The sequence below is a fragment of the Gambusia affinis genome, linkage group LG02 (genome assembly GCF_019740435.1).
Source record: "Gambusia affinis linkage group LG02, SWU_Gaff_1.0, whole genome shotgun sequence".
Lineage (NCBI taxonomy): Eukaryota > Metazoa > Chordata > Actinopteri > Cyprinodontiformes > Poeciliidae > Gambusia > Gambusia affinis.
This window is the reverse complement of record NC_057869.1, coordinates 15,690,232-15,708,257: the sequence shown is the minus strand read 5'-3', so window position 1 is coordinate 15,708,257 and position 18,026 is coordinate 15,690,232. Positions and strand designations below refer to the sequence as shown.

Genomic DNA, 18,026 nt, shown 5'->3' with positions numbered 1-18,026 from the left:
AATTTTTGTCTAATTCTGACCCTATTTAATGTTGCACCTGAAATCAAATATTACTATGATTTAGGATTGGACATATTTTTTCCAATTAATTATTTTTGCAGCCTTGTAGCGCCTGTGCGAATAACAGACAGCATTTTTATTATTTCCAGCCGTTGTGCATTCAGAGAGAGCATTCTGAACATGCTTATTTAAGTATCAGTACTTGTTTATCATCCTAACATCAACAAAGCATTTTGAGCCAAGGAAGTGCCATTTACAGGACAGGTTATTAGGTTGAAAGAAAACAGGCCTAACTGACCTACTATCACATTTAAAGTAAGGCGGATTTTAAGCAACTGAAAGGCAATGAAATGCCCACCAGTGAATAAAATGAGAGGCCTTTAACAGTAGGAACCTGTTACTGTAGACATTATGGAGAGTGGTTTATGGTTTGTTCATTCATTCATTCATTACTTTACAAGAAAAAACTTCATAGAATTTGATAAGTCCTTTCAGTTTTCAATTTTCGTTTTTGTTTCAAATTAATGTAATGCAGTCATTTGTCCACAAGATGGCGGCAAAAGAGCACGTGAAAGGCATAACAGAAGTTTTTGCCGCATTTAGTTGCTGACAGATGACTAACTAAATATGTCGATTTTACTTCATTCAAACTTTTTCACATTGTATTTGACAGTTAGAACAAGACAGATGTTTAGCTAACCACAGCACATTAACAAATGTCCTGTGAGATGTTGGTACACCCAAAGAAACAAGAACCAAATGAAAAAAACAAGACTAACCCACTAAAACTATATGTATGTGTATGCGTGTGTAGGCAATGCAAACATGAAGTTGCCTTTTAGAGGGGTTACACCCAAAAACTCATCTCGCAACATTCATGTCCAGACTGGAATCAGGCTGATTGGACATGAGTTGTAAAAAGTAAAGCACTTCTGAAGCAAAACATTGGCATTTTAAAGAAGATTTTAAATGGATTTTAGTTGCCTGAAAAACTCAGATTGATTGATATTTTATTCAAAAACACAAAAAATGGTTTTTAGTATTGGATAATGGCCAATATCTGGACATTATTAGTATATTTTATGCAATATGTCCCAAAAATTAGTTGTCTTTAAATGGCAATAGATAAATAAATAAATATAACTGCATGAAAGTATCGTTAGTATTTTTTTTATTTTGTGTCAGGTGAGGTATTAAAGAAACAACGCAACAAAATCAACTGAAGCAAGATAATATATCTTATATTCATTGCAGCTGACATATAATCAGCAGTGGAGTGCTGTAAGTAAGAACTGCTTAATCAGCTTTGTTGTTTGGTTTGTTTATTTAGTTGCAGGTAGATTTTGTGTTGCTCCCCTGCTTTGTTTGACCTTTTACTGTGATGTAATCAGTAGACAAGGCCTACAGTTATATGAGCCGCCATAAAAGGGATTTTTAAGACCCTTTTATTTAATCTATCCTTTAATCACCAAAAAAACTTGTTTTACATACACTATGACCCAACAATGACGTCTATTGATTCCATTATAAAATGTGTGTTTTTGCTTGATAACCAGACTCATCCCTGCATGTTTTTGCGTTACAAAATAACCTCTCTGAAAATAGGCTTAGATATTTACCACGTTTTAAAGAAAACATCCCAATAATTTGCAGAAAATTTTAGGAGAAATAATGATTTAATAAGTGTTGATAAATCTGTCAATACATCAGATGTGTATTTACGTCAGCTAATGGGGGGAAAAAAACTATGCTTTATTTAAAACAAATTAAAACAAAGAAAAGCTTGAGATTGTATGTGTATGCAATACTAATATAAATGAGGCTGGTCTTGCAAAATTATTTTCCTTCTTCATGCTGGTTTTATTTGCAATTTTGTGTCAAACTATGAAGATCAGATTCATTCCAGCTTTGAAGGTTTTCAGTGGTATTTGAATAACTGGAACAATTTGTAATCTCCATTCCTTTACTCTTCCTTGGAGCCTAAACCAGGAGCGGGCCCTTACACAACCACAAAGTCCCCTTTACAACAGTTAAATATAGCCACTACAGCGGTTATATTTAAATTGGAAACTTATTTTCAATGGAAAATTTAAACATATCTGTATTCAAGTTAGATATAATTAAAGGTAATGATTAAACCATTTATAATAGTTTACATTTGAAGAGGTATTGTTTAACAGATTCCACAACCAGGCTTCACACAATAATTAAGTTTCTCTAATCAGTAACTAGGATTACTTTAAAAAACAAAACAAACTGAAGAAAATCTGCTAACAGTGTAGGGTTGGAAAATTACTAAGCATAAGTTGCGACTAGACCATTACAACTTTGATTTGCGAGTATTTTTAGAGCAGCATCTTTCTCCCATTCTCGCTGAGATGACCACATTTCGTGCCATAACAACTTTCAGTCTGGAAATGACGATATCGGCCGGCTGAAGTTCCGCGCATGCCCAGTGGAGTCGCTCCCAGAAACTGATGAATATTTAAACATACTACTTGCTGTGTGCCCTTTGATTGGATCTCCTGGCTCAGTTTCCTGTGTTATGTTTCAGAGCCGATGCTCCGCTGCTGGCTGTCAGTGTGGGACTTCACCATGGACGGAGGACGCAGCTGAGGAAACCGCATCCATGCTGTCCCCGCTTTTTCAAGAGTAACTTCTGAAAACTTGGACTTTTTCCCTTCCCCCTCCTCCTCCTCTTCCTCCTCTCTGATTTCAGATTAAAGCTGTAGACTTTTTTAAAAAAAATAAATAAATAAATAAGGACTGCGAACTTCACCGAGTTTCGCACAAATACTGGATTGTTGGATTACGACAGAGGACTGAGTGGAGCTGCTGTGAAATTAGAGGATGGTGAGTATTTTGGTACCACTTGTTTAAAGTAGCTTGTAGTTATAGACCAAATATATTCTGGAGAGCTGGGAAAACAAACACATAATAATAGTTTATTTATTAAAAATAATAATAATAGGTTAATCCCAGAAAATAAATATGTCTACAAATGTTTGTTTGCTAGTTAAAGGATTTTTATTTTTCTTCGTTTTTAATTAATTTATCTCATAATAGCAGATATTTAGCTGCTTCTCACAGCCCTCACTCCTAACAGCAGACCCACTTTTCTTAGCTGGTCTGCTCTAAATGCAGCTGGGAAGCCCTTATCCTGGACTAATCATCTGTTTTTTACCCAGGAATATTTATATTCACATAAAGCATCAGTCAGGTGCACCAGGTCTTACATTAAGGAAACCGGTTAGTCAGCCAGGGGAGCATGTGTCAGGTGGAGTGTGTACAGTATGTGAAACAACTTGTGTGTCTGCACATTACCCGGAGACAGGTTTTTCCTGGTTGCTGAATGCCATCCCCTGCAGCAGACACACCTAGACTCAGCAGCCTGTGTGAGGCTCATTACTGTGTTTTGGCAATAATTACACAAGCCTTTATCACCCGGAGAAGCACATTTACTTTGGCTGTGATACAGACTGCTATCGCCCTTCATGATCCAGTTTGCCTGGATTGACCGGAGAACTTTTGTTTGCTTTAAATTGCTACTAAGTGCACAATATAATAATTGCAATGCTCATGAAGACAGGTTGGAGAGAACTCCATTTGTAAATCTGAGCGTCTTCAGGTAGCTTTAGGACAGTTTTGTGTCATAAAAGCGTCTTTTTAAACACAAGTTGGACTGAGACCTGCTTCATTTCCTCATCTTAAGCAACATGTTGAACCTGGAGGTCAGGAAAAACAAAAAGCTGCTTGACCTATATTATCGTGATGTACATTTACACTTGAATTATTACTAATGTACATAAAGAAAAAGTGAATAGATTCCTGCATTTGTGGCTATTGTCAACTTGAATTATTTCTACATGACAAAGTCTGGGAAAACTAAACTAATTTCCCCACAATCATTTGATTCAAATATATAATTTGCATTGATGGATAGAAGTTGTTTCAGGAAATGCTCGCCTTGGTTTGCTTCAGACTCCCTTAGACAGAAAAGGAACAAGAATAGCCTGATTTTCATCACAACTGTCTGGAGCAGCAGACATCAGCATTGCTCACTACTTCCTTCTCTTCCAGATGTTGAATTGTAAGATGGTACGGCAGCAGATGGTCTGCATTAGTTTTTCCAACAGAGATCTGGCTCCCCCTTGAACTCAAAGCTTCAGACCTTCCACTGCTGTAGAGATTTGCTCAGGAATTCAAGCTTTGTGTCTGAAAACAGGCCGAGCAGCCGTCTTGTGGACCTGGGGAACTCGTTAGGCCTGCTGCTGCTGCTCAGTCCGCTCCCACTCTTCTTTTGATCCCTGCCCTTCATGCGTTCGTTTATCCGCAGTTTTTTGCTACCTACTGTTCACACGGACCTCATGAGTGTTTACTTATGCCACCGTAGGGCTTGCCGTAAATCAGGCACAAGTGGAGTTCATATTTTGCTTTGTAAATCTAAGTTGCCATCAAGAGTTGAAGTTGTTTATCAAGTGGCTGTGTACCTGTTTTAAACTCACCGTTTGTACGCCATGACTTACAGCCCTCTGTTGAATTTCCTCTGACTGGGCCAAGGATCTGTCTTCTGTTGCGGAAATCCTCTGTTAAAAATCACTTTTGATGGTTTTTAAAGCAATGTCTCTTTATACTAGTTCAGTTCTCAGGATGTCTGCGATGATGAAGTTTGAGTTGCTCTCAAATAGTGCTGACTCATGACTCATTGATGATGAGATTTGCTGATTGGCTACAAATATAGATTCAGAAATTACTTTTAATCATCCATGGCTTAATAAAAAGAGGACAATGATGTGATGGATGTTGTCACTTCATAGAAAATTGTTTCAGTGCTTATTCCTTCAGTAGTCTGCACAGTGATGACACTGAAACTTTTGCTATTGTGTCCCAGAATGTGCTGTATCTGTAGTATGTTTATGCTTTAATTTTGTTAAATATATATATATCCTGTGTCATTAGTCTGAGTAATGGCACTGATTTTTTAGAGATATCTGCTCCAGTTGAGAAGCTGATTGGACTTCTTCCTGGATGACCCAAATATCCCAAATGTAATTTTTAGAGTTCACATGTTGAATACACTTTTGAGTCAAGTTTCATCAGACCTGAAAGATTTTAGAGATGCTTTTAGCAATGTCAGCTGTTTCCTATATGGGTACTTCTAAGTTTGAGAGAACACCAGCACTCAGAACAGCAAAATAACAAAATTATTATTATTTTTGCTACATTTTCCAAGCCTTTTTGCCCCCTTTTTTTGTGTTGAGGCAAACTGAGACATGGAAAATATATGAACTGCTGACCTTGTTTAAAGTAGGCCTATTCTGGACTAACTGCAACACAGTTTGTTATTTTTAAATACTAAAGATAGAAATTGTCACCTTCCTAATCTTCTCAGTATTGATCTACTGTTGGATCTGCTATTGGAAATGCCACCACTGAAACAATGACAATGCTTTTCTTCTCCACCTTCATTAGGCTGCCTCAGTTTCCTAATCTTGAGTAACTCCTATGTCTCTGTTATTCTGTTTGCTTTGATTGAAATGTGGTTTTTTCAGCTACTGATTCCTTTCTGTCTTATCGAACCTGTCTGCTCAACGTCCCCTGACCTCAACAGGTCATGCTGTTCACCAGATATGTTTGCCTTTTCAGACGTTTCTGTGTTAACCTGAGTGATTATGTTGGAAAATCCCAGTACATTTCTGAAACACTGATCAGCCCGTTTGGCATAAACAGCCATGCCACACTCAAAGTCACCCCTTGGTCCAAATGTAATGCTCAGTTTTAACTTTAGCAAGTCAACCTTCATCACATTTAGATAACCATGTATGCCATAAAATATAAATAAATCTGTAACTCTAATTATAGTTAAATCTGGCCAAAAGTGAGTAAAGATGCCCAGGTGTGTGGTGGTGGATGTCCACCATCACCAATTTTGAAGCTTCTTCTTTGTTTTAGCTTTTTTTTAAATACTTTCTGAAGTAGCAGCATGTGGAGTTTGAGTAAAATGTTGTAACTGTGTTGTATATTAAAAGTCTTATACAATGTAAATATTCCTATCTGTCTCCCAATAAATTTTTGTCACTTTAGGATGCACTAAATGTCAGAATATACCACTTCCCTTTTTTTTGTAATTTTTCTTTTTTAACAAACAGGTGATGGATAAGTCAGCTTTGTTGTGGCCTCTCTTCTTTAACCGAGCATACCTGGATCAGTAGAGTTTTATTTTAACTTTAAACTCTTCTTCAGCATGCTTCCCCCCCCTCTTGTTCTTGGATTGTGAAGCAGGCAATGTCCTGTTGTAGCTGCTAATTTGCATGTATGACTTTCCTGGATGGAGAGCAAAGTCAGGCTCCTGCTGCTCTGCTCCGATTATCTTCTCCGATAGCTTCCCATGGCCATGCAGGAGTCAATGTTCACCCTCCTGGTTAATGAATGGCCTCTTACATGGCCGAAGCTTTAGCTGTCTCTTTCTATGGGTTTGTCTTACTGATTGATTCTTCCTTAATGACGCAGGAAGTTAAAATTCTACCGTCATCATAACAAATGTTTACGTATTCCTGTGGCTAACTTTACAAGAAGCGGGATTCTTTCTGAATCTGGGTTTTACACATATTGAGGTTTCTCTTTGTTAATTTTGGTAAATTAGCCTCCTTTTGACAGCCTGTTTTTTTGTTACTTATATTTTAAAAAAAAAACATACGAAAATATCTCTGAATTTGGTATGCAGTGACATCCTTATTACTGACTTTTTAGACTCGACTATCCAGATGATGAGCCATCACCAGTTTGATTTAATGATATTTTTTTCCACAGAGGAGCCTCTTGTGCATAAGATTCGACCTTTAGTTTCTCTTTTTGTTTTATGAATTTTTAAAAAAATCCCATAAAAGATAAATTTTATATTATAATTGACACATTAAGAAATTCTTATTGAGATTCCCCTAAAAATAAGTAAAAAATTTCCAAACTGCTGACAGTGATGCATAAGGAACAAAAGGTGAGTCAAAGCTTTAAAAAGGCCTATCAGCTGTTTTAGGAACAGACTTGCCGTTATTCGGAGGAAAACATTCAGAATCAGCTGGTTTGACTCTTTTCTGGCTGGCTTGAGTCATTGTATTAATTATGAGATACGTCTGTAGAGGTAAACATATCCTCAGTCTCTCTGTGATAGTTGTCTCTAAAGTCAGCTGTCTATGAGAACAACAAAAAGAAACACAAATTATGGCTTTTGCTGTTGTCTCTTTTCATCTATCAAATGGTTCTGCTGAATAATCCGATTTCTCTGAATCTTTGAACTTAATTGGTAAGATTTTGGTCATTCGGTCAAAGAAGGTGACCGAGAAAGATCTGAATAATTTCCTTGGCATGTTAATTGTGTTTTTGCTTAAGTAGGACACCATTTGCTCACACAGTTTCCTCAGGTGAGGCATGCAGGGAGGCATTTGCTGCTTTAAAAACGACCAGATTATTGTTAAGAAGATTGTAACTTAATTCATGCTTTATCCGGAAGTCAAATTAATATTGAAACATTGGACTTTTGCGAACGCATGAAGCATGAAGTCATGCTCTGTTAAACAAGCAATAAATAATTGCCTTGTCAGCTTAATAGCTGCAACATTCTTAATTTTATAGGATGTGAAAATTACTCTCTCATCACTTTTGGTTTCTGCTGGTAATCGATCTTGAAGTGTCCACATCTGTGGGCTGTCAGTGCAGGTAGCAGGACCAATCAGAGTCGAGGTTTCACCTAATGCGTAGACTCGCAAGCTAATATTGACTTAAGCATCTAACTTCTGTGATCAAATTTATAAAACAGCAAAGACCTTCCATTTCTAACACCTTATTTGGTTGCTTTAAAGTTTAATAGATTAAATTTAAGAGTAAAAACAAGCATTCATGTTCATTTTAGGGCTGCTTGATATGTTGAATTAAATGCCGTGCAAAGTCAGTTTTGCTCTATTGGAACCACAAATGACTGTTTGGTTGTAGTATTCAGTAGGACTTTATATTTCAAGTGCCTGGCATGCAAATTGTGAACGCTAACAAAATATATGGGTATGTTGAATAAATGCTCACTTTCCCACAATGCCCATGCATGATGTGGGATTTTAGCGGTTGTGGTGTTAAAGTTCACAATTGGTGATGAACAGGAAGAGTCTGAAATCTCTGGGTTAACCTCAGTTGCAGTTTTCAGAAACAACATTTTAGTTATTTTGTGCATTAGTTACTTTCTGAAAATGCCTTTATTAGCTGCTGTTGTTTTTGCTTCTTTTACGATAATACCCACACATCTGTATTTATTTAGTTCCTTCTGTGCAGACAGCTTTTTTTTTCCAAACTGCCTTACATTTTTACTATGTCTAATTTGGTCATTTTGCACATTTAAAGTCAGACTTGCATTCACTACAGCCAGTGAATCTGCAGCAGTGAACACTGATTGATACTTTAAGGAATAGCGCTCAAATCGGATTAAAGCATTTCTTCTGACCTGAAGGACCTTTCACAGTAAATGCCAAACAACCTCACTCTGTGGTGAAAGTTTTTGGTATTTGATTTTAATTTTTAGAAATATTGTGCTTGGCTTGTGCAAGTGCAATTGTCGGAAGATAGTAGATAAAAGAAAAACAAAGAATACTTCTGTCGTGGTGGCTGTTTTCAGGACTGCAGGTGTAACCCTTTAGAGCTGACACAAGATTACATTTTTGTTCACTCCCCACTATAAAATGCCAGAAAGAAATACTAGTCATGCTGTTTGCTAGTTGTGCTAAATCTTAAAGAGAAAGTTCTCTTCATGAAGAGTATTATTTTAGTTTAGTTTAAATCCTGGGTACATGACAACGTGTATTTTATTAGTTAAAATCACAGGAATAACTTTAGCCCAGCTGACAGTGATTTCTCCCCCACTGCCTGTGTTTGCTGTGCTTTGAAAGGTCATCTCTGCACTGAATGGCGTGTCTTTTTTATTTTTTTTTTGTCTAGGATTTCAGCTGAGCTCCACCCTAAACCGCATTGTCTTTTATATTATCTTTTATAGGCAGCCATGTTGCCGTTGCTGCTCCTTTAAGGGGCTGATTACGTTTTTGATGTTCTGAAGTTTTCTCCCAGGAATTAAAAGTTTGTGGGCCGTGTTGAAACATGTTGAAGCACAAAGACTGTCCTTTAAAAGGGGATCATTCTGGTTATTTTCTATGTGGGATGCTGCTGAGTTCAGCCCTGCCTGGAAGGAACAGCATTTAGCATCATTATAACCTGTAACTTCTCACGTTTCCAAAATTGAGCGAATTGAAACATAGATTTAATTTTTTTTTCATACCGCAGAAATTTGAGATTCACCACCGTATGATATCATTGTCGGTGGAATAGTTTATTCTGGTTTACAAATGACTACAGTCAGAATAACTCGTTGTGCCTTTTGGATTAATTGGCAATGCTTCATTTAGACCTTGGCTGTTGCAGTGGCTTCTCTGCTGTTTGCTAGGCTGTAACTCAGTTCAGGGTCATTGACTGTGGTTTAAAGAGGAATGTCAGTCAGTTTCTATTGTCTCAGTGTGTGAACTGTTTGTCTTTGGAGAATATTTAATATACACTTTCACTGTGTTCAACTGTGGGCTGTTGAGAAATGATACCCAGAGAAATGGCAACTGTTAAACGTTTATAGATTTTCCACGTTTTGTGTTTCTATTTGTTTGTTTCTTGTGTATTTTAATTAAAAAAAAAGGCTTTGTTTTAAATTAGTTTTGAAAACGTTTTGCTTTTTGTTTACCGTCTTGCAATTTCCTTCTCCACCCTTTATTGTTTCACCTGTGCAGCCCTCGCTTTCTTTTGTATTTATGCTGCCTTTAAATCCTCATGTGAAGCTGGAATGTCAACAATCTCTTCCCAAAAATACCTTAAGAAGTCAGATTTTATAAACTTGCTGATCTTATCTTGATCTTTAAAGACCCATCAGATAAACGTTTGTCCAAAAATTTTATTTCTGCAGGTTAGTGTTTTTCATGTCGTGTTTTTAATTAATTTAATCATTAAGTAATGTTCAGTGTGTCATTCTCTTACAGTCCTGCCCTTTAATTTTGCGGTCCAACTTATTTTTTGAATGTTGATGTTTGTTCTTGTTAATGTAAACTGTCTAAATTTACTGTTTTTGGTGTTTTTAATTGATTGAAGTCATAAATGTAGAGAAGAAAGATGTTGTTCACTCTCTCATGTTTAAAATTAGAACATGCAAATTTGATGAGGAATTAATAAGCCCATTCTGTGACCAGGAAAGGTAAAATGTGGATAGATTAATAACAAAAATATTTTTTCACAAAGTTACACTGCTATGCTGGAGCAAGCTCTGGCCTCAAATAGTTGCTATTTTAATAGTCTGTGCAGAGCTTAAGGTCCTGATTGATGATGGGACGTCATCATTACTAACTTCAATTGCTCCATAAAGCTTTTGAATTAATGAGCTACAACAACATTTAATTTTCTCCTTTCACGTCACGCCACTGGTTATAATTTTTACGCAGCTATGAGACACAGTGGCAAAACCTGACACTGTTACTCAACAGGTTGTTGCTAGGTAACCACAAGTTACTCAACAGGTTGTTGCTAGGTAACCACAAGTTACTCAACAGGTTGTTGCTAGGTAACCACAAGTTACTCAACAGGTTGTTGCTAGGTAACCACAAGTTCCTCGACAGGTTGTTGCTAGGTAACCACAAGTTACTCAACAGGTTGTTGCTAGGTAACCACAAGTTACTCAACAGGTTGTTGCCATGCAACCAAAGACTGAGTGAGTTAGTTGATTTCACCAACCTTGCTTAGCTGTCTGTGAGAGGTTGAGAGATTAAAGTCTTTCCTCTGCCTACATCCCCCAGAATGCTGTGTGGCTCTGCATTGGAGTTCAGTGAAATGACTGGATGTATTTTCTGTTGATATTGATCAGCTCTGTTGCAGTTTGTACTGTTGTTGATTTATTTCCCAGTGTATGAATGTAAAATTAGCTTTACTGTGAACACAGTCAAATCTCCAGAAGACTCCAGCAGCCGTTTTCTCAACTTTATAAATCAGACTGTGTTACAACCGGGCCCTTAGCATGATTTAAACAGCCGGCAGTGTTTGGAAAGTTCAGAGGATCGACCCGGCTCGCACGCAGCTTCTCCCGCTCCATTTCTGCTCTGTCTCTCATCCCTGTTTATCTTTCCTCCTTCCTTTGAAAAAAGGCCAGCCGTCTTTGTCAGCAGTTTTCTCGTCATCTGGCAGGATTTCACACACCGAGCGATCTCGGATAAAGTTCGAAGGCAAGCAAAAGGGAGCAGGTGGAAGTTCTTCTGGCTGGGAGAACAGTGCTTCCCCCAAACTCTGATTAGCTCAGATTAAACTAGAGACAGAGACAAATTAGTCACATCAACCCACATGTTCAGCTTGAATATGTGTTGGAGCTGTTCCCTGACGTTTGTTGCAAGTTGTTCTTCATTCTTTGTAATTTTGAGTCATAGCCTGAATACTAAAATATCCCTGGTGTGTGTCCATTAAGAGGGTGTATTCAACACTATTTCTACATAATTTAAGTAGAAATAGTTCATTTTTCAGATGTTCTACTTCTGTTCTATTACTTCATTAGCAAATGAGCTCATAGTCTGGGAATTTTTTAAATATTTTTTTCTAGTTATACACATTTAAATGCTGAACTTTAAAAGTTAGCAGAAACTCATTCATTAATTGAATGTGCATTGCAGATTATGCACTTCTACAGCAGGTCATTCTCAAAAAAAATATATATATATATTTTATAAAAAATTTTTTTTTTTTTCTTTTTTGCTGTATTTGCAAGTTAACTCATTGCCTGAGACTTTTGGCTGAAACTACCTTGCATTTGTAAGTTTTTATTTATTTGTTTATTTAACTTTGATATTTTGGTTGCACCTGATGATTATTTCCGCAGTGAATAAACGTCCGATATATGAAATATTGCCTAAAAACCTTTTAAGTGAAATTAAGAAAAGTTTCTAAAAGGAAATAAATCATAAGCTGTATTGTTGGTAGTTCTAGAAAATATATAAAAATAAATAATTGGGTGTAGATATTGCATTAAAGTTACAGGTTGTTGTTTTTTTTTTTTAAAACAACACTCTTAAACAGTTGAACCATTAAATTGCTTTCTGTTACTTTTTTGTCAGTATAGTTAACCATGAAACTTGTTGTGGTTTCAATCTAGAGATTAAGTTTAATATACATATTTAAATTCATAAACTGAAGCTGCGTTGGAGTGTTTATCTCAAGCAGTTTGGCGTTGATTTCAAAATGTTTCTGAAGCAAACAGGAACTCAGGAAATCAATAAAAGTCAGTATACTTTGGAAAATGGTTGGTTGTAGCGTAAAGAATATATAATTTAGAGTCAGTGACCTAAAACACACAAAACCACTGGCTCGGTGATTGAACTGTGCATGCTCTACCCTCTGGCTGCATCTGCAATAATATGCTTCAGTCCAAATTTCGTGAGATTTGTAGGTGGTCAGACCACAGCGTGATCTCCAGCATGAATTGAAGAAGTTTTCTGCAAAGCTGCAGTGTTATCTTTGAAAGAAATCTTTCATCTCGCCACAATCGATCATCTTAATGCTACTTCCTGTAGTGTTAGTCTAGCTGTTGTTGGAAATTTCTTGGCTTTCAGATTTAAGCTCATGTTTTCTGTAAATCCTTTTCTGCTGGATGAATCACCTACAGTTCATAACCGCGTTTTCTTTGTGCAGTTGGGTATAAAATGTGTTCATGAATGTGAGAAGACTCTGTTCTTGGTCTCAGGGCTTTGCTTCATTAGAAATTCCTTCTCTAATCTGATGACTAACCAGGAGGCGTGGTTCAGGGCCGAACCTCAAGCTGTTTGTGGTAAGAATGACGCTCAGTGTTATATTTACTTCCACCACTTGTGGTGAGCTGTACATGTCCGTCACTTGCTTCCGGCCAAGTTCTGAGTGATTCCTCTCAAAGTTCATCTCGCACCGAAGAATCACTTCAGCTTGTCCTCATTTCAGAGCAAAGGGCTGATTTTAGATGAGCAGAGCTGCCTGTTCCAGCCCTTGCAGGACTTCGTGTCCTTCCTTGGTGTGGAAAGGGAAGAAAAAAAAAAAAAAGGAAAAATGCGGGGAAAAGTGCCGCTTATGATGCTGAATCAAACCCAGCCATTTCCTGTACGCTGAGGCAGAGCGCAGCACTCTCCATATTTGGTGATGGTATTTGCATGAAGGGAAAACCTGGGCTTATGGATCTGGACTGGTGTTGAGATTCCTTTGTTTTAGCTTAGAACAAAAAGCTCTGCTTTCACTTTAAATACATTCATATATAATGTATGGAAACCATGCTCTCCTTTCTTCTTTGTTATACAACAAGTGTGCTAGATTTTGGTGTTTTTACATAACGATGTCACACTTGATTCCTCTGCTGTGTCTGTTTGTTTTCTGTTCTGAGAGTCTGTGGTTGCATGGAGATGGTGTTGTTATGCCTACCCTTGACTTCATATTGTAACACGTGTCCCTTGTGTTTGTGCTCATGTGTGTTTGTGTACACTACTTCAAAGTCGCCCCACTACCACCAGCACTAACTGTGTCGTTTTAAGAAGGAGATAAAGGGAGTTATGAGTCAAAACCCCTTAAAATGTGACTAAAATAGGAAGCTAATACCTCACAATTTGAGAAAGTGGAGGCAGTATTTTAAATGACTTCTTCTAAAAATTAATGTGTGAAATGTTAAGCTGGTAAATCTATTTAAATATAATCTCGTAAAAGTATAATATTGAATGTCTCCTCTTTTTCTCAACCTTTCTGTGTTATTGTGTGCATGATAGAAGCATGTTTATATGCTCTTAATGTGCATTGTTGGATATTGACATATTTCAGGCTTTTTTTGTTGAAAATATTGAGGTAATGTGGTGACGGAGCTTCTTCTCTACAGCGGACAGCAGTTATCAAACATCCTGATCAAATTTAGCTCAAACTTTTCCTTCTATTTGTCCCTATGAAGGAGGTGAAACACCCCGGTAAATATTTGGCTCTTTCACAATTCTCACATTTATGAGTTCAGGATCAGTGCTTTGACTCAGCCCAGGACTTAGTATTTCTTATTTTAGTGGCTCTGTTGGTATATTTTCATGTTGCAGGGTTCCATTGGCCCTTGGCTCTAATTTCCATTTTTAATAATGACCTTAAATTTCCTCCAAGCACCTTCTGATATACGGTAGAGAATTGAAGATGGACCCTATGATGATGGGCTGGACAGGTCATGACACTCCCACCTCCTTGCTTCACTGCTTGCATGAGTTAATGGAATGCTGTTTTATTTTTATTTTATTTCATTTTTTATGTCGGTCGTAGAAAATGATGTGCATGTTGAGTTTAACTTTTGTATTCATGCCCAAAATAAAGTCTCTCCTTTCAATTTTTTATATTAATAATAAGAAATATTTATTTATTTTTAGCTTTGTCTTTGTTTTATGGGTGATAACTTGGTAGAATAATATGTGTTACATTAAAATCAGTCCACAATGGGATTTAAAAAAATCAGATTGAATAAACTTTTATAACCTGGTTTGATCCATTGGTGAAATTTCTTCCTTCTTCTACAAACCTGGACTGATTGATGACACTGAATGCTCAGAATAAGGCATAAACCTCACATTACAGTTCCAACCTTTTATTTAAACGCTGGGAAATTGGTCAGAAAATCTTTCTGAATTTTAAAATGTTATTTTATGCATTTCATTTAAACTTGTCCAGGAGTTAAAATTGAATGATAATGCAGATAACTAAATTCATTAAGATGAGAGCTAGACAATACTTTGGGCAAGTGACCCTTGACCCCTGGCTCAGCGGCCAGCAGAGGAGTTTGACTTTTTTTAAGCGCCTCCCGGATGTTTTTGTAAGGCCCTCCTTTTCTGTGCACCTACTCCCTCAGGTTACTGGAGAATATGAGATTTTAATCCTTCACCGAACAAGAGGAGGCTCAAACATGACGTAATCCTTTAAACGTTTGACATTTACCAATAATATTGGATACTTTTACTTTGCGTTTGAACCGAAACCTTTCTGGCTTCAGTTTACCTGCAGGCTACATTTTGCATAATGATTGTTGTAGCAGCACTAAATTAAAAGACAGATAGAGAGAGAGCAGTTGATGAAATGTCATTTCATTTTGAGAGTTTGATCATTTTTAAGGATTTTTCTTCTCTTTTTGTGTTTGGCGTTTCTTCACAAAACCTCTGTGTTAAACTTCCCTGCATTGAGGAACCTCGACCTTTACATCCAGGCCTGTTTTGTGACATTGTGCACTTATATAATTGAAACTGGCATTGGAAATCCAGCAAAACGCAGCGTCTCTGTTTGTTGACTGAAAGTGCTACTCTGTCACTCCCACTTTCTGCATGTATTGCAATAAAAAATTATTTTCCACCTAAATATGTTTCACCTGCCGTTTAAGCCATGAAGTACCTATAATTGTATACATCATACACATTTTTTGGTTCATTTTCACTCATCTTACCTTGGCCTGATTTCTGCCAGACATGACCTGGACAGCCTTTCTGTGCACATGTAGACAAATGCATCACAAACCAGTCAATAAAAAACAAAAATAAAACTTTGAAAACAAAGGAGAAGCCAAGTCATTGACATTTAGCACTATGGAAAAGCTTTCTAATCTATTCCTGTGGTTTTGGAACAGTGATAATGAGAGCCATTATCTATAAATGGAGAAAACATAGACTCAATTGCTTCAGTTTATTTCATTTTTAATTATTCAGCAATAAGGAGGAGAATGAGCAAAAGTGGCTTTCTTGAGGGGGTTTTAATACCAAAATGCCTGCTGACCAAAAAGACTAAAAATGTTAGTCGTATAAAAACATCTTTAACATACACAAGACTTTTTTTGGAAAATACTCTATAGACTTTTAAGACAGAACTGGAATTTTTGGTTGTTGTAAAATCATCACAAAAAAAGAACATTGTACTGAAAGTCAAACACGGTAGTGGCACTATGATGGCCTGTGACTGTTTGCAGTCAGCTTGCTGCAATTGTTTGAAACATGAATCCTACTACTTATCAGAAAATGCTGAAGAAGAACATCTGGTCAAGCTTAAGCGTAAGCTAATAATTTTTGTGTTTGGTCTAGTCAAAGTTTAGACTTACAAATGTGGTCGAGATGCTTATGATATTACATTAAACTGGATTTTCACACGCAAAGTCACAAGCATTTCAGGCTGGACTTAAAATTATTTCTAGAAAAGTGGAATTTCACTTATGCGTCTTGTTTTTTCACTTAAACATAGAAATCTAGATTTTCCTCTTTTTTTCCATTTTATTTTGGATAAGAGTGGCTGTTTCCCCTCTTTTAAAGAATCCATGCCATACAAACAAACTTGACTAGACTTTACCTTTATCAAAACTGTGTGATTTCAAGACTCCCCAGGCAACATTTCTCTCCTACAGAAAAAAACACTCCCTGAATTAGTCTTAGAAGCTGCTAACAATCTTCACCCCTGTTATAACTCTGATTGTAAAGTGGTTCTAATTTGGTTACTTTGCATGAAAAAAAACTTTTAAAAAAAACCCTTCAGGATATGAAATGCTTCTGGCCCTCCTACCAAACTCATTTAAAGTTAATTACTGAAAGCAAAAGGACTTTTACTACTCTCCTTTGTGCTGTTTTCTTGCTCTTTGATGCTGAATATTTCAGTCGTTGTGCAGCAGCTGGGTTTATTTATTTTTACTCTGTTGTGATCTAATGCAGCGTTTGCGTCTTTCATTGAGACATGAGCAACATTCACTTTTTTTCATGTGATCCTTGATGCAAAGTAAATATTAAATCACATTTTTCAGCACAAAGAAACATTCCTTAAATTCTTTTGATACTGATAAATATATGTTAATATTTTACAAAATATACTCAAAGTCTGACCCTTCACACCTGGTATAATGTCTAATTATTTTAGGTTTTGTAATAAATAGATTTGGTGGATATTTTTTTATTCATCTTTCAGGCTAAGTTGAAGCCGTGTTTACACTAATAACTTTGAGATCTCATGAGTCAGACTTTATTTTTAGAGGTTGCGGGATGCGTTTTATCCAGATTCAGCGAACCTCGTTGTTGAAAGAACTCCAGACTTGAAGCCAGCATGTTTTTCTTGCGAAATCAGTTGTTTAAATGTGATGTAGCATAATTTTATATAAACTCTTGTTGCTGCAAACCTAGCAGATGGACGGTTTTTACAGGTGGCCAAAACTGTAAGTTTTAGCTGTTTCTGTGTAAGTTTGAAAATAGCACATGACTTAATGTGAACAAATGCAAAATTTCACATATTAAGCTTCATGCTTTTGTTTTATGTAGCACACCTTAATGAAAAATCACAGATGTTTAATGTTGTGCTGTGATGTGTTTATTCCCTTATGAAGTGGTTACGTGAAACAAAAAGGGCAGTAAAATACTGCAAGATTAAAGGCTTGATTAGGTTTAATTAAGAAAAAAGTCAGATTTTTTATTTTATTTTATTTTTTTAAATGGGACATAAACATTTTCTAGCCTTTCGAGATTAACGTGCTATTTGATGCTAAATGCATTACCTCCAGAGTAGTTTATGTCGCTCGTAAAAAAAAAAAAACAACCTTGAAAACTAGAAATGCATTTATCAGGAGACGTATAGAGGTGCTGGTGGTTTCTGGCCTACTGGCTTCAAAGTTTTTAAGATTTCTGATTTCTTTAATTTTTTTTTTTCGTCTAAGTATCTTAAAATGAAAAAAATTAATTAAAATGAAATAAAATTTCATTTAAAAATTAAAATTAAAATTACTGGATGTTCATATCAAGAGGTATTCTTAACCCAAGAGAAAAATAATGGAATTACATAATTATTCCCATTTATTATATGTACCTAATCTTAATCTGACGTTTATTTAACTCAACTTGTGGATGAAAGTATATTTTCTTGATTGATGCATTTACAGACTGAAGATCTTGGGAGGTATTTATTTTGATTGGCTTAATGGATAATTTCAC

General features: G+C 36.4%; 1 protein-coding gene across 2 annotated transcripts in view; it reads left to right on the top strand.

The window, feature by feature from the left end:
- Positions 1-2,548: 2,548 nt before the first annotated feature.
- myo1ea (myosin IEa) overlaps positions 2,549-18,026 on the top strand; it is a 56,287-nt gene continuing 40,809 nt past the window's right edge. The window contains exon 1 of one of the 2 annotated variants that reach the window (XM_044138806.1): positions 2,549-2,853. In XM_044138806.1, coding sequence (XP_043994741.1) covers positions 2,851-2,853 — 3 coding nt within the window. In that variant the 5' untranslated portion in view covers positions 2,549-2,850. The remainder of the gene's footprint in view (positions 2,854-18,026) is intronic. The other variant, XM_044138814.1, reaches the window with a different exon arrangement.